The sequence below is a fragment of the Salmo salar genome, chromosome 25, assembly GCF_965601325.2.
Source record: "Salmo salar chromosome 25, fSalSal1, whole genome shotgun sequence".
Taxonomy (NCBI): domain Eukaryota; kingdom Metazoa; phylum Chordata; class Actinopteri; order Salmoniformes; family Salmonidae; genus Salmo; species Salmo salar.
Genome location: NC_138315.1, coordinates 40,706,510 through 40,720,877, shown reverse-complemented (window position 1 = coordinate 40,720,877; position 14,368 = coordinate 40,706,510). Strand labels below are relative to the sequence as shown.

General features: G+C 44.6%; 1 protein-coding gene across 4 annotated transcripts in view; it reads left to right on the top strand.

The window, feature by feature from the left end:
- Positions 1–9,923, top strand: part of inpp4aa (inositol polyphosphate-4-phosphatase type I Aa) — a 41,682-nt gene extending 31,759 nt beyond the window's left edge. Inside the window, exons 12-25 of one of the 4 annotated variants that reach the window (XM_045707521.2) lie at positions 520–628; positions 1,097–1,114; positions 1,378–1,564; positions 1,918–2,223; positions 3,691–3,841; positions 4,472–4,612; positions 4,792–4,830; positions 4,962–5,134; positions 5,399–5,522; positions 6,024–6,291; positions 7,147–7,244; positions 7,355–7,467; positions 7,631–7,785; positions 8,130–9,923. In XM_045707521.2, the coding sequence (XP_045563477.1) occupies positions 520–628; positions 1,097–1,114; positions 1,378–1,564; positions 1,918–2,223; positions 3,691–3,841; positions 4,472–4,612; positions 4,792–4,830; positions 4,962–5,134; positions 5,399–5,522; positions 6,024–6,291; positions 7,147–7,244; positions 7,355–7,467; positions 7,631–7,785; positions 8,130–8,262 (2,015 nt within the window). In that variant the 3' untranslated portion in view covers positions 8,263–9,923. The remainder of the gene's footprint in view (positions 1–519; positions 629–1,096; positions 1,115–1,377; positions 1,565–1,917; positions 2,224–3,690; positions 3,842–4,471; positions 4,613–4,791; positions 4,831–4,961; positions 5,135–5,398; positions 5,523–6,023; positions 6,292–7,146; positions 7,245–7,354; positions 7,468–7,630; positions 7,786–8,129) is intronic. The other 3 variants (XM_045707523.2, XM_045707522.2, XM_082969155.1) reach the window with 3 other exon arrangements.
- The last annotated feature ends 4,445 nt before the right edge of the window (positions 9,924–14,368 follow it).

The window sequence follows — 14,368 nt, the reverse complement described above, 5'->3', positions numbered from 1 at the left end:
ATGGTAGGGGACCTGTTATATCTAGCAGACTCTATGGTAGAGGACCTGTTATATCTATCAGTCTCTATGGTAGGGGACCTGTTATATCTATCAGTTTCTATGGTAGGGGACCTGTTATATCTATCAGTCTCTATGGTAGGGGACCTGTTATATCTATCAGTCTCTATGGTAGGGGACCTGTTATATCTATCAGTCTCTATGGTAGGGGACCTGTTATATCTATCAGTTTCTATGGTAGGGGACCTGTTATATCTATCAGTCTCTATGGTAGGGGACCTGTTATATCTATCAGTCTCTATGGTAGAGGACCTGTTATATCTATCAGTTTCTATGGTAGGGGACCTGTTATATCTATCAGTCTCTATGTCCTTTATATCCATAATTATATCCATCTGGCCCAATGTAATTCTCTGTTTATATCTGTCTAAAAGTACTCTCTTCCCCTCCACCTCCCTTTCTCCCCTCTCTCCTCCTCCCTCCCTCCCCTCTCCCTCCACTTCCCTCCGTCTCCTTTCCTAGACAGGACCTATGACGTAGTAACTATAGGGGCCCCAGCAGCCCACTACCAAGGCTTTAAGCACTGTGGTCTCCGGAAACTCATCCACAAGTTTGAGGAGGCTAGGAAACAGTGAGTACAGACAATAGACCCGCTGTCCCTAATTACTTTCAGTCGCAGACTGTATTTTTCCTTGAGTTTATGGTTGGGGTTGGAACATAGTTCTAAATAATTTGTACACAAAGCCCAAACAGATATACTATTTGACAAAGAAAGAATAACTTCACACCTTGATCACATTGGGATATGATCACATATGCCTCTCTATTCATGCATGGGAATACCTGAGAACAGATTTTGTAAATTAAAATCATTTTGAGATGATTCCCTGGTGATTGTACAGGCTTTTATGTCCAACAAAAATTATAAATATATTTATTTATATTTTGCTGAGAAAATTTGGGGGTCCGAATAATATCAATTGTGGCTGCCAATCGGGAAATCCTGCTACAGGCACATCAGTTTGAGATTTCATTGTTAACATTGATTTAGATGTATAACCTTTGACTGAATTGTCTTTTTTTCTTGCTTTCTGATCAGCGCATATGAGGAGGAATGGTGAGCTCTGTCACCTGGTCTGTTTATGCATGCATTGTGGGTAGATGTGTTTATGCCCTGTATTACATCGTTTTAAATCTGCACGTGTCAGCACCTTTTCACTCCTGATCTCTCTCTCTCTCTCTCTCTCTCTCTCTCTCTCTCTCTCTCTCCGCTCACTCTCTCTCTCTCTCTCTCTCTCTCCCCTCTCTCTCTCTCTCTCTCTCTCTCTCTCGCTCGCTCTCGCTCTCTCGCTCACATATTCACACATACACACCTTGCAGCAGTGCTGGGTCTGGCTCTAAGCCGGTGGCCTACCTGCCTCGGGACGTGTTGAGAGCGAAGGAGCTGATTGGTCAGGTCAACACTTTGAAGACTCAGGTTTGCTACTACACCGAACGTTTGTCCCGCGCTGCCAAGGAACGCTCAGCCAACTCTCTGGAGAGAACCCTCGCCATCCTCTCTGAGAAGGTAGGAGAGGGGGAGAGAGGGAGGGAGGAGGGGAGAGAGAAGGAGGGAGGGAGAAGAGAAGGGAGAGAAGCATTGAGAAATGCCCTCATGTATCTATGCAATGAATGTATTTCACTGTATTAATACATACTATTATACTGTATATCTCCCTGTCTCCTCCACTCCCTGTCTCCTCCTCTCCCTGTCTCTATTCCATCTCTCGTCCTGTCTCTCCTCCATGTCTCTCCTCAATCTCTCTCCTCTCCGTTTCTCTTCTCTCCCTGCCTCTCCTCCATCTCTCTCCTCTTCTCCCTCTCTCCTCCATGTCTCTTCTTCTTTCCCTGTCTCTCCTCCATCTCTCTCCCCTTCTCCAGACTCGTCAGTTGGTGACAGTGTGTGACTCTAAGCTGCTGTCCTCAGCCATCCTAGCCCTTTCTGCCGCCCGGCCGGAATGCATCGCCCAGAGGGGCACTCCCTCCCCATCGTCCCTCACCCCCTCTCCATCCCGCTCCCCCTGTCGCTCCTCTACCTCACCCTGTCGCTCCTCTACCTCCCCCTCACGCCAATCCACCTCCCCCTCGCGTCACACCATCTCCCCTCGCCACTCAGTATACGTGGAGGGAGAGAGGGGGAGAGGCAAGCGCTCCTCCCTACAGGCTGACTGGCATGAGGAGGACTGGGTAAGGAGACATTGATCATTTTCTGTTCAACAATTGAGAATAACAATATTGTATAGAATGTACAGTCGTGGCCAAAAGTTTTGAGAATGACACAAATATACATTTTCACAAAGTTTGCTGCTTCAGTGTCTTTAGATATTTTTGTCAGATGTTACTATGGAATACTGAAGTATTCTCAATGGGATTAAGGTCTGGGGAGTTTCCTGGCCATGGACCCAAAATATCAATGTTTTGTTCCCCGAGCCACTTAGTCATCACTTTTGCCTTATGGCAAGGTGCTCCATCATGCTGGAAAAGGCATTGTTCGTCACCAAACTGTTCCTGGATGGTTGGGAGAAGTTGCTCTCGGAGGATGTGTTGGTACCATTCTTTATTCATGGCTGTGTTCTTAGGCAAAATTGTGAGTGAGCCCACTCCCTTGGCTGAGAAGCAACCCCACACATGAATGGTCTCAGGATGCTTTACTGTTGGCATGACACAGGACTGATGGTAGCGCTCACCTTGTCTTCTCCGGACAAGCTTTTTTCAGGATGCCCCAAACAATCGGAAAGGGGATTCATCAGAGAAAATAACTTTACCCCAGTCCTCAGCAGTCCAATCCCTGTACCTTTTGCAGAATATCAGTCTGTCCCTGATGTTTTTCCTGGAGAGAAGTGGATTCTTTGCTGCCCAACTTGACACCAGGCATCCTACCAAAAGTCTTTGCTTCACTGTGCGTGCAGATGCACTCACACCTGCCTGCTGCCATTCCTGAGCAAGCTCTGTACTGGTGGTGCCCCGATCCCGCAGCTGAATCAACTTTAGGAGACGGTCCTGGCGCTTGCTGGACATTCTTGGGCGCCCTGAAGCCTTCTTCACAACAATTCAACCGCTCTCCTTGAAGTTCTTGATGATTGGATAAATGGTTGATTTAGGTGCAATCTTACTGGCAGCAATATCCTTGCCTGTGAATCCCTTTTTTGTGCAAAGCAAGGATGACGGCACATGTTTCCTTGCAGGTAACCATGTTTGACAGAGGACGAACAATGATTCCAAACACCACCCTCCTTTTGAAGCTTCCAGTCTGTTATTCGAACTCAATCAGCATGACAGAGTGATCTCCAGCCTTGTCCTCGTCAACACTCACACCTGTGTTAACGAGAGAGTCACTGACATGATGTCAGCTGGTCCTTTTGTGGCAGGGCTGAAATACAGTGGATATGTTTTTGGGGGATTCAGTTTATTTGCATGGCAAAGAGGGACTTTGCAATTAATTGCAATTCATCTGATCACTCTTCATAACATTCGGGAGTATATGCAAATTGCCATCATACAAATTGAGGCAGCAGACTTTGTGAAAATTTGTGTCATTCTCAAAACTTTTGGCCACGACTGTATATGCAATGTTTTTTTCATATTTCATCCCTCTATCTTTTTGTCACGCTCTCCCTCCACCCGCCCCTCTGACCCACTTTCTCTACCCTCCAGGAGAAGGTGTGGTTAAATGTAGATAAGAGTCTGGACTGTGTGATCCAGAGGGTGGAAAGACTGCTGGCCAAAGACAGGCTGCAGAGTGACAGCAGCAGTGAGGATGTGTTCCTGGATGCTCAGCAGCTGACCAACGCCACTACTAAGAGAAGTAAACATACACATATGTTCACATGCTAGTAGAATGGATCTATTGAAGTGCAATAGGCTATTTAACTAGACATTGTTGCATCTCCTAATTTTCTAACTAACTGATTGAGGGAAGGTATTTCAGTTTTTTATTTGTAATGCATTTGCAAAAATGTCCAAAAACCTGTGTTTGGGAATGATTGATGGATGGGTGGATGGATGGGTGGGTCAGTAGGTGGGTGGGTGTTTGGGTGGGTGGCTAGTTGTTTGGGTGGATGGATGGATGGATGGGTGGGTGGGTGGGTGGGTGGGTGGCTAGTTGTTTGGGTGGATGGATGGATGGATGGATGGATGGATGGATGGATGGATGGATGGATGGATGGATGGATGGATGGATGGATGGATGGATGGATGGATGGGTGTTTGGGTGGGTGGCTAGTTGTTTGGGAAGATGGATGGATGGATGGATGGATGGGTGGGTGTTTGGGTGGGTGTTTGGGTGGGTGGGTGGCTAGTTGTTTGGGTGGATGGATGGATGGATGGGTGGGTGGGTGGGTGGGTGGGTGGGTGGGTGGGTGGGTGGGTGGGTGGTATGTATTGGTTTAGAAGTTGAGGTTAGGGGATAAAAGGGAATGTGTGTGAATCCCATGAGGTATCCATGGAAACAGGGAAGCCTTCTGGATACACCCTGGATCGTCATCTTCATCACCTCTTCTTCCTCCATCATCATCATTGTCATCATTCCCTCATCTGAGCACCACATGTCAATCAAACCATGAAAGACAAAAGCACTGTAGGTTCATGGCCACTTTGACTGTTCTATACTGTAACATCATTCTTTAACTAGCAGACATAAACACTGGTGTTATAACACTGGTGTTATAACACTGGTGTTACAACACTGATGTCATAACACTGATGTTATAACACTGATGTTATAACACTGATGTTATGCTCTTCTCTCCCCTCTAGACAGCAACCCAGACATAGAAAAAGAAAAGCCCTGCCCAGGTAAGAGCAAGATTGTGTGTGTGTGTGTGTGTGTGTGTGTGTGTGTGTGTGTGTGTGTGTGTGTGTGTGTGTGTGTGTGTGTGTGTGTGTGTGTGTGTGATACTGTATAACCTCTCTCCTGTCTGTACCAGGTGAATGGAGTGAGGCGCTGTACCCTCTCCTGACTACCCTGTCAGAGTGTGTGTCTCTGATGAGTGACAAGGCTAAGAAGTCCATGGTGTTCCTCCTAATGCAGGACAGTGCTCCCACCATCGCCATGAACCTCACGCTACAGTACAGAAGAGATGTGGTCTTCTGTCAGACGGTGGGTTTACATACACACACGCGCACTCGCGCGCACAGGTACACCCACGCGCAGGTACACACACATGCATGTGTGTGTACACACTCACACAACACCACTCTTGCACTGCAGCATAACTAGATGGATTTAATTGCTGTTCTATAATATACATTGTTATTGTATTGATCAATAACATTGTTATTATAGATGTTTGACAGATGATTATATAGATGATTATAGTTGTATAGGTTATTGACAGTTGTATTGGTGTTTTCCACTGTGTAGCTGTCAGCTCTGATCTGTGGCTTCGTCATCAAACTGAGGAACTGTCTCTGTGACGACGGCTTCCTCAGGCAGCTCCACACCATCGGCCTGCTGGTCCAGCATGAGGGCCTGCTTAGCACCTATGGTAACCTCCTGCCTGTGTGTGTGTGTGTGTGTGTGTGTGTGTGTGTGTGTGTGTGTGTGTGTGTGTGTGTGTGTGTGTGTGTGTGTGTGTGCGTGCGTTCTTGTGTTTTCTTTAATGAAAACACACACACACATGATTATGTTGATTTGAAACTCACTTTATTTATTTTTTTAATGACCACTGAAACCTACTCTGACCCCTTACTCTTAAACGATGACCACTGAAACCTACTCTGACCCCTTACTCTTAAATGATGACCACTGAAACCTACTGTGACCCCTTACTCTTAAATGATGACCACTGAAACCTACTCTGACCCCTTACTCTTAAATGATGACCACTGAAACCTACTGTGACCCCTTACTCTTAAATGATGACCACTGAAACCTACTCTGACCCCTTACTCTTAAATGATGACCACTGAAACCTACTCTGACCCCTTACTCTTAAATGATGACCACTGAAACCTACTCTGACCACTTATTCTCTTCAATCTTAAAGGGGATGAGCTGGCCATGTTGGAGGACATGAGTGTTGGCGTGATGGACCTGCGGAACGTCACCTTTAAAGTCACCCAGGCAACCTCGGTCTTCGGCCCAGACATGCTGCCTGTCATCACCGGGAACCGGGACGGCTTCAACGTCAGGGTTCCGTTACCAGCGCCGATGTTTGATGCGTTGCCGCGGGAGATCCAGAACGGCATGCTGCTGCGGGTGCAGCCTGTTCTCTTCAATGTGGGAATCAATGAACAGCAGACACTGGCAGAGAAGTGAGTGAACAAGAGAGGAGAGGGGAGGAAAGATGAGGAGAGGTGATGGAGGGAGGAGAGGTGATGGAGGGAGGAGAGGTGGAGGGGTGATGGAGGGTGGAGGGGTGATGGAGGGTGGAGGGGTGTTGGAGGGTGGAGGGAGGAGAGGTGATGGAGGTGATGGCGGGAGGAGAGTGGATGGAGGGAGGAGAGGTGATGGAGGGGTGGTGGAGGGAGGAGAGGTGATGGAGTGAGGAGAGGTGATGGAGTGAGGAGAGGTGATGGAGGGAGGAGAGTTGATTGAGGGAGGAGAGGTGATGGAGGGAGGAGAGGTGATGGACGGAGGGAGAGAGGAGTGGTGATAGAGGGAGGGAGGAGAGGTGATGGAGGGAGGAGAGGTGATGGAGAGGTGATGGAGGGAGGGAGTACCAGCAGCACAATGTAAGAGGGGTAGTCAAAAGGTGTGTTACCATGGCAACGGCAGCCAGCTGATATTTGTGGTGATACCATTTGATTGATGAAGGTTACCTCCAATAATCACGAGGCGCTTGTTATTGTGCCTTTTCTAAGCTTGTTTATTAGACATGCCAGTACAGACTAGAAATGACGTGTTTACAGCCAGTTTTAACAGAAACGATGAAGGAGACTGAGAGAACATTAGGCCTACTCCCTATAGATAGACTGTAAGAAATGCTGATGTGTTGTAGATTGTCTGTCTGTCTGTCTGTCTGTCTGTCTGTCTGTCTGTCTGTCTGTCTGTCTGTCTGTCTGTCTGTCTGTCTGTCTGTCTGTCTGTCTGTCTGTCTGTCTGTCTGTCTGTCTGTCTGTCTGTCTGTCTGTCTGTCTGTCTGTCTGTCTGTCTGTCGTGATCTATAGGTTTGGAGACACGTCTCTTCAGGAGGTGATAAACATGGAGAATATGGCTCGTCTCAGCTCCTACTACGACCAGTACAAAGAGGTCCTGCCTGAGGACTGTGAGTCATACACAACCTCATCTTAACCTCAACCCCTAATTAAGTGGTCAACAACCGGGTTCCTAAAATGTACGTCAGTGCAATAATCCTCTCTTCTCTCTCCTCTTCAGGCCTCCCTCGTACCCGTAGTCAGACCAGTCTGCCTGAGCTGCTGAAGCTGCTCGATCACAACATCAGTGCCAGGAAGAGCAAGAACGTAGAGATCCTGTGGCAGGCAGCGGAGGTAGAGACATTCTCCCCTTTTTCTCTCTCTCTCTCTACAAGATCCTATTTTCTAGCACTCTGAATGAGCTGAAGTCTTTGCCTGACTCTCTACTCTCACCCGTTCTCCTCTGCCCCCCCTTCTTTCTCTCTCTCTCCCTGTATCTCGCTCTCTCCCTCCCCAGGTGTGTCGGCGTCTGAACGGCATGCGTTTCACCAGCTGTAAGAGTGCTAAGGATCGTACAGCCATGTCTCTAACCCTGGAGCAGTGTCTGATACTCCAGCAGGAGCACGCCATGGCCCCACAGGTCTTCTTCCAGGCCCTCGACTGCATGCGCAGGTGAGCCAGCCACACAACTGCCTGAACAAAAAGAGACAAGACATTGTAACGTCTACCATGTAGAATTAGAAGAAAATAAAGAATTCTGTCCATGTTTATAACTTCATGTAATATAACTCCATCTCCATCTTATCTTTTAAACCCTCCCCCTATCCTCTCTCCTGGCCTCTTCCCTCCCCTCCCCCCTCTCCTTCTCTCTCCTCTCCTCTCCTCCCCCTCTCATTCTCTCCACCCTCCTCTCCTTCTCTCTCCTCTCCTTCTCTCCGCTCCCCTCCCCCCTATTCTTCCCTCTACTCCCCCCTTCTTCCCTCCTTCTCTTTGCTCTCCTCTCCTCCTTCCGACAGTGAGGGCTGCAGACGAGAGAACACCATGAAGAATGTAGGATGTCGTAAATACGCCTTCAACTCCCTCCAGCTGAAGGCCTTTCCCAAACAGTACCGCCCCCCTGAGGGCACCTATGGGAAAGTAGATACCTGATTGGACAGCTGCCCATCTCTCGAAGTAGCCAATAGAAGGGGACAGAGACTAGACAATGTCAACGTCAACAACAACATAAAAGCAAAATAACTTAATGAAAGCAACCGACCACTTTATATAGTGCTGACTCACTGTTGATGTTATCTGTGGTAGATTGATAGCACTTCCCTCTCCTTTGGGATTAGAATCTCTGCGTTATGTCATGAGAATCACTACACGCACACAACAACAAGTTAAAAACAGCTTTTCAAATACATTGTCACAGATTGAATTGATGTAAAAGCCCTTTAATTCTAGAGCTGCTGTTTTAGTTGTATTTATCATGTGGCCTGGGTTCTTACCGCTGTCTCTCATGGAACTGTAAAGTGAAAATTAAACTTAAGTACATTTAAAGAGAACAAAACCTTTGTGTACAGAGCATCAATGTGTTATTTGCTCATGATTATACACAAGGATTAGATGTAGACACTTGTATCTATGATGTATGAAGACCTATCCCAAACGTATTTGATAATGCAGCTACTGGACAGGGTTAGTGCAAAATGGTGCACCACTATCCTGTGTTTTAGTTTTTCTACTGAGAGTCATACAGTTACAGTGGTCAAGGTTCATCTTTCCCTTGCCACTGCATGTTTATTTTATGTTTTATATCTTGTCATTGAGTGCATGGTACAATGCTCCACTATATTAGATGCAAGGATGGATGGGGTTCACACACAACAAAATGAATCCAAAAACAACTCAATTAAAATATATGCCCACATGCTTGTAGATTGTATTCAACTGAAAAATAACATGGTATCCAAATCTTGCACTCCCCGAACCCCTGTCTGTTCATAAAGTAATGTTTAGATACATGACCTAGATGGTAGGCATATTAACTTTAAATAAAACTATAGACTCAGCCAAACTATAACATATTAGCTTAGAGTAAGGAACAGTGTTATAAGAAATATTATGTCGGCAGCTTTTCTCTGCGAGTTTCATCTCATCTCTTTTAAGAATCCCAGAGGAATACTACAACACGGATAGAAGCTAACTCACTCTGACGCTGCAGAAGGCGCCTGGCTGACTGGAACACCACAGGAGCAACACCACAGGAGCAACACCACAGGAGCAACACCACAGGAGCAACAAAACACTGCTTTATTATTTGTACAACCAATGGAGATAAATTGAAGTGTCTTACTGTTGAATACATTAGATAGAAAAGGCTCACATTAGTATTGTACTTTTGGATATAATGGACTGGTACATTGCATAGAAAGAAGTCTGTTTAAAATGGACAGTGTTGTGCGTTAAATTGTACTGTGAACCCCTCACTAGCTTCTGTTTCCTTGTTTATCTATGGCTTTTATTGCACATTACAGAGACAGTTTATTTTTATTTAGGAAAACATTTTTAAACGTTATTTTGCTGAATATTCTTGATGCTGATGCACTGAACATTTCTGAAAAAAGTTGCCAAAATGCTGCGCGTTTTATCCATTTAATTTTACATGTCATCTATTTTTCTTTGTATCTATTGAGCCACACACTTTCAGGTAAAAACATCTGTATCTGTACAGGTACAGGCTTTGCTGTAAAATGTGCTTTCGCCCTAAACTCTGTAACTTGAGCTATTAAAATATGAGCAGTAAACTGTTTCACCATATTCTGTGACATGTAAAGTATACCTCTGGTCTTTATATCCTGTCTGTCTGTGACATGTACAGTATACCTCTGGTCTTTATATCCTGTCTGTCTGTGACATGTAAAGTATACCTCTGGTCTTTATATCCTGGCTGTCTGTGACATGTACAGTATACCTCTGGTCTTTATATCCTGTCTGTCTGTGACATGTACAGTATACCTCTGGTCTTTATATCCTGTCTGTCTGTGACATGTAAAGTATACCTCTGGTCTTTATATCCTGTCTGTCTGTGACATGTACAGTATACCTCTGGTCTTTATATCCTGTCTGTCTGTGACATGTACAGTATACCTCTGGTCTTTATATCCTGTCTGTCTGTGACATGTAAAGTATACCTCTGGTCTTTATATCCTGTCTGTCTGTGACATGTAAAGTATACCTCTGGTCTTTATATCCTGTCTGTCTGTGACATGTAAAGTATACCTCTGGTCTTTATATCCTGGCTGTCTGTGACATGTACAGTATACCTCTGGTCTTTATATCCTGGCTGTCTGTGACATGTAAAGTATACCTCTGGTCTTTATATCCTGTCTGTCTGTGACATGTAAAGTATACCTCTGGTCTTTATATCCTGTCTGTCTGTGACATGTAAAGTATACCTCTGGTCTTTATATCCTGTCTGTCTGTGACATGTAAAGTATACCTCTGGTCTTTATATCCTGTCTGTCTGTGACATGTAAAGTATACCTCTGGTCTTTATATCCTGTCTGTCTGTGACATGTAAAGTATACCTCTGGTCTTTATATCCTGTCTGTCTGTGACATGTAAAGTATACCTCTGGTCTTTATATCCTGTCTGTCTGTGACATGTAAAGTATACCTCTGGTCTTTATATCCTGTCTGTCTGTGACATGTACAGTATACCTCTGGTCTTTATATCCTGTCTGTCTGTGACATGTAAAGTATACCTCTGGTCTTTATATCCTGTCTGTCTGTGACATGTAAAGTATACCTCTGGTCTTTATATCCTGTCTGTCTGTGACATGTAAAGTATACCTCTGGTCTTTATATCCTGTCTGTCTGTGACATGTAAAGTATACCTCTGGTCTTTATATCCTGTCTGTCTGTGACATGTAAAGTATACCTCTGGTCTTTATATCCTGTCTGTCTGTGACATGTACAGTATACCTCTGGTCTTTATATCCTGTCTGTCTGTGACATGTAAAGTATACCTCTGGTCTTTATATCCTGTCTGTCTGTGACATGTAAAGTATACCTCTGGTCTTTATATCCTGTCTGTCTGTGACATGTAAAGTATACCTCTGGTCTTTATATCCTGTCTGTCTGTGACATGTAAAGTATACCTCTGGTCTTTATATCCTGTCTGTCTGTGACATGTAAAGTATACCTCTGGTCTTTATATCCTGTCTGTCTGTGACATGTACAGTATACCTCTGGTCTTTATATCCTGTCTGTCTGTGACATGTAAGGTATACCTCTGGTCTTTATATCCTGTCTGTCTGTGACATGTAAGGTATACCTCTGGTCTTTATATCCTGTCTGTCTGTGACATGTACAGTATACCTCTGGTCTTTATATCCTGTCTGTGACATGTAAAGTATACCTCTGGTCTTTATATCCTGTCTGTCTGTGACATGTAAAGTATACCTCTGGTCTTTATATCCTGTCTGTCTGTGACATGTACAGTATACCTCTGGTCTTTATATCCTGTCTGTCTGTGACATGTACAGTATACCTCTGGTCTTTATATCCTGTCTGTCTGTGACATGTAAAGTATACCTCTGGTCTTTATATCCTGTCTGTCTGTGACATGTACAGTATACCTCTGGTCTTTATATCCTGTCTGTCTGTGACATGTAAAGTATACCTCTGGTCTTTATATCCTGGCTGTCTGTGACATGTACAGTATACCTCTGGTCTTTATATCCTGTCTGTCTGTGACATGTAAGGTATACCTCTGGTCTTTATATCCTGTCTGTCTGTGACATGTAAAGTATACCTCTGGTCTTTATATCCTGTCTGTCTGTGACATGTACAGTATACCTCTGGTCTTTATATCCTGTCTGTCTGTGACATGTAAAGTATACCTCTGGTCTTTATATCCTGTCTGTCTGTGACATGTAAAGTATACCTCTGGTCTTTATATCCTGTCTGTCTGTGACATGTAAAGTATACCTCTGGTCTTTATATCCTGTCTGTCTGTGACATGTAAAGTATACCTCTGGTCTTTATATCCTGGCTGTCTGTGACATGTAAAGTATACCTCTGGTCTTTATATCCTGTCTGTCTGTGACATGTACAGTATACCTCTGGTCTTTATATCCTGTCTGTCTGTGACATGTAAAGTATACCTCTGGTCTTTATATCCTGTCTGTCTGTGACATGTAAAGTATACCTCTGGTCTTTATATCCTGTCTGTCTGTGACATGTAAAGTATACCTCTGGTCTTTATATCCTGTCTGTCTGTGACATGTACAGTATACCTCTGGTCTTTTTATTCGGTCTGTCTGCCTGCATGTATGCAGGGACGCACGTGCACACACACACACACACACACACACACACACACACAATTCTAAATGATCTTGATAAGGCGTCTTTAAGACCTTGAACTGTCTTTCTTTCCCTTTTTAACCTGTCAGTCGCTTAGTAGGCTTAACTGCTTTAATTCAGCTGTTGCATAGCAAACAACGTTTTAAACAATGTTCTCTGATTTACTCCTGTAAAATAAGGAGCTCATGCATTGTAATATAATTATGCATTAGCCTATGTGTTTTATCCACTGGAGAGAGATAGATACATACAGTCTACTACTCAATGTGGAGGGCATGAGCGGCAACACCAAACACTGCCTCGCTCAAGCTTGACAAGCTCTACCGTCCGGCAAGGGCTTGGGAAGTAGCTACATTGTAGCCAATGTCAGGGTGACAGTCACCTTAAACACTCGCATACAACGCTCGAAGCAACAGTTCACCCGTTATGAATCATTTTTTAATAAAAAAATAAACAATTATCCGTTTAATAATTGTACATTTCAAATTATTTGTGTACAACTAACAGTGAAATAGGACTCACTCATCTGTCTCAACAACATAATTCAAAACTCAATGTAGACCTACTGTAGGTAGTTGAGTGGTAAGAAATGGAAGAAAACACAGCTCAATCAAAAATGACTATAGTAGAGCGCTTTCGACACAGCCACTCTTTTCCTTTTGACCCACGCACTCTCCCCATACTCCGTTCGACGTATTGGGTTGCAGCTACCACCTTCTCCAAACTACTCTGCGGACTGCAGCGCCACTGTTGCTGCAATTTGAGGACAGCACGTGCAATAGCGAATCTGCCTGCCTAAATATTCGCTGCCTCACTGGCGACAGTGGCGAGACAGCCCGGTAGTCGATCAATGCGATTATCAAGTTTGCATATTGGAGGAGCATTGGAGTGTGGTGCATATGTACGCTTTAAATTAATAACATAAATTTAAAGTGTAGGCTTGTGGACAGTCGACTATATCGGGGTAGTAGGCCTATGCCACAAATTCAAAGGCTGTATACAGTCGTGGCCAAAAGTTTTGAGAATGACACAAATATTAATTTTCACAAAGTTTGCTGCTTCAGTGTCTTTAGATATTTTTGTCAGATGTTACTATGGAATACTGAAGTATAATTACAAGCATTTCATAAGTGTCAAAGGCTTTTATTGACAATTACATGAAGTTGATGCAAAGAGTCAATATTTGCAGTGTTTACCCTTCTTTTTCAAGACCTCTGCAATCCGCCCTGGCATGCTGTCAATTAACTTGCCACATCCTGACTGATGGTAGCCCATTCTTGCATAATCAATGCTTGGAGTTTGTCAGAATTTGTGGGGTTTTGTTTGTCCACCTGCCTCTTGAGGATTTACCACAAGTTCTCAATGGGATTAAGGTCTGGGGAGTTTCCTGGCCATGGACCCAAAATATCGATGTTTTGTTCCCCGAGCCACTTAGTCATCACTTTTGCCTTATCACCAAACTGTTCCTGGATGGTTGGGAGAAGTTGCTCTCAGGATGTGTTGGTACCATTGTTTATTCATGGCTGTGTTCTTAGGCAAAATTGGCAGAGAAGCAACCCCACACATGAATGGTCTCAGGATGCTTTACTGTTGGCATGACACAGGACTGATCGTAGCGCTCACCTTGTCTTCTCCGGACATGCTTTTTTCCGGATGCCCCAAACAATCGTGAAGGGGATTCATCAGAGAAAATGACTTTACCCCAGTCCTCAGCAGTCCAATCCCTGTACCTTTTGCAGAATATCAGTCTGTCCCTGATGTTTTTCCTGGAGAGAAGTGGCTTCTTTGCTGCCCTTCTTGACACCAGGCCATCCTCCAAAAGTCTTTGCCTCACTGTGCATGCAGATGCACTCACACCTGCCTGCTGCCATTCCTGAGCAAGCTCTGTACTGGTGGTGCCC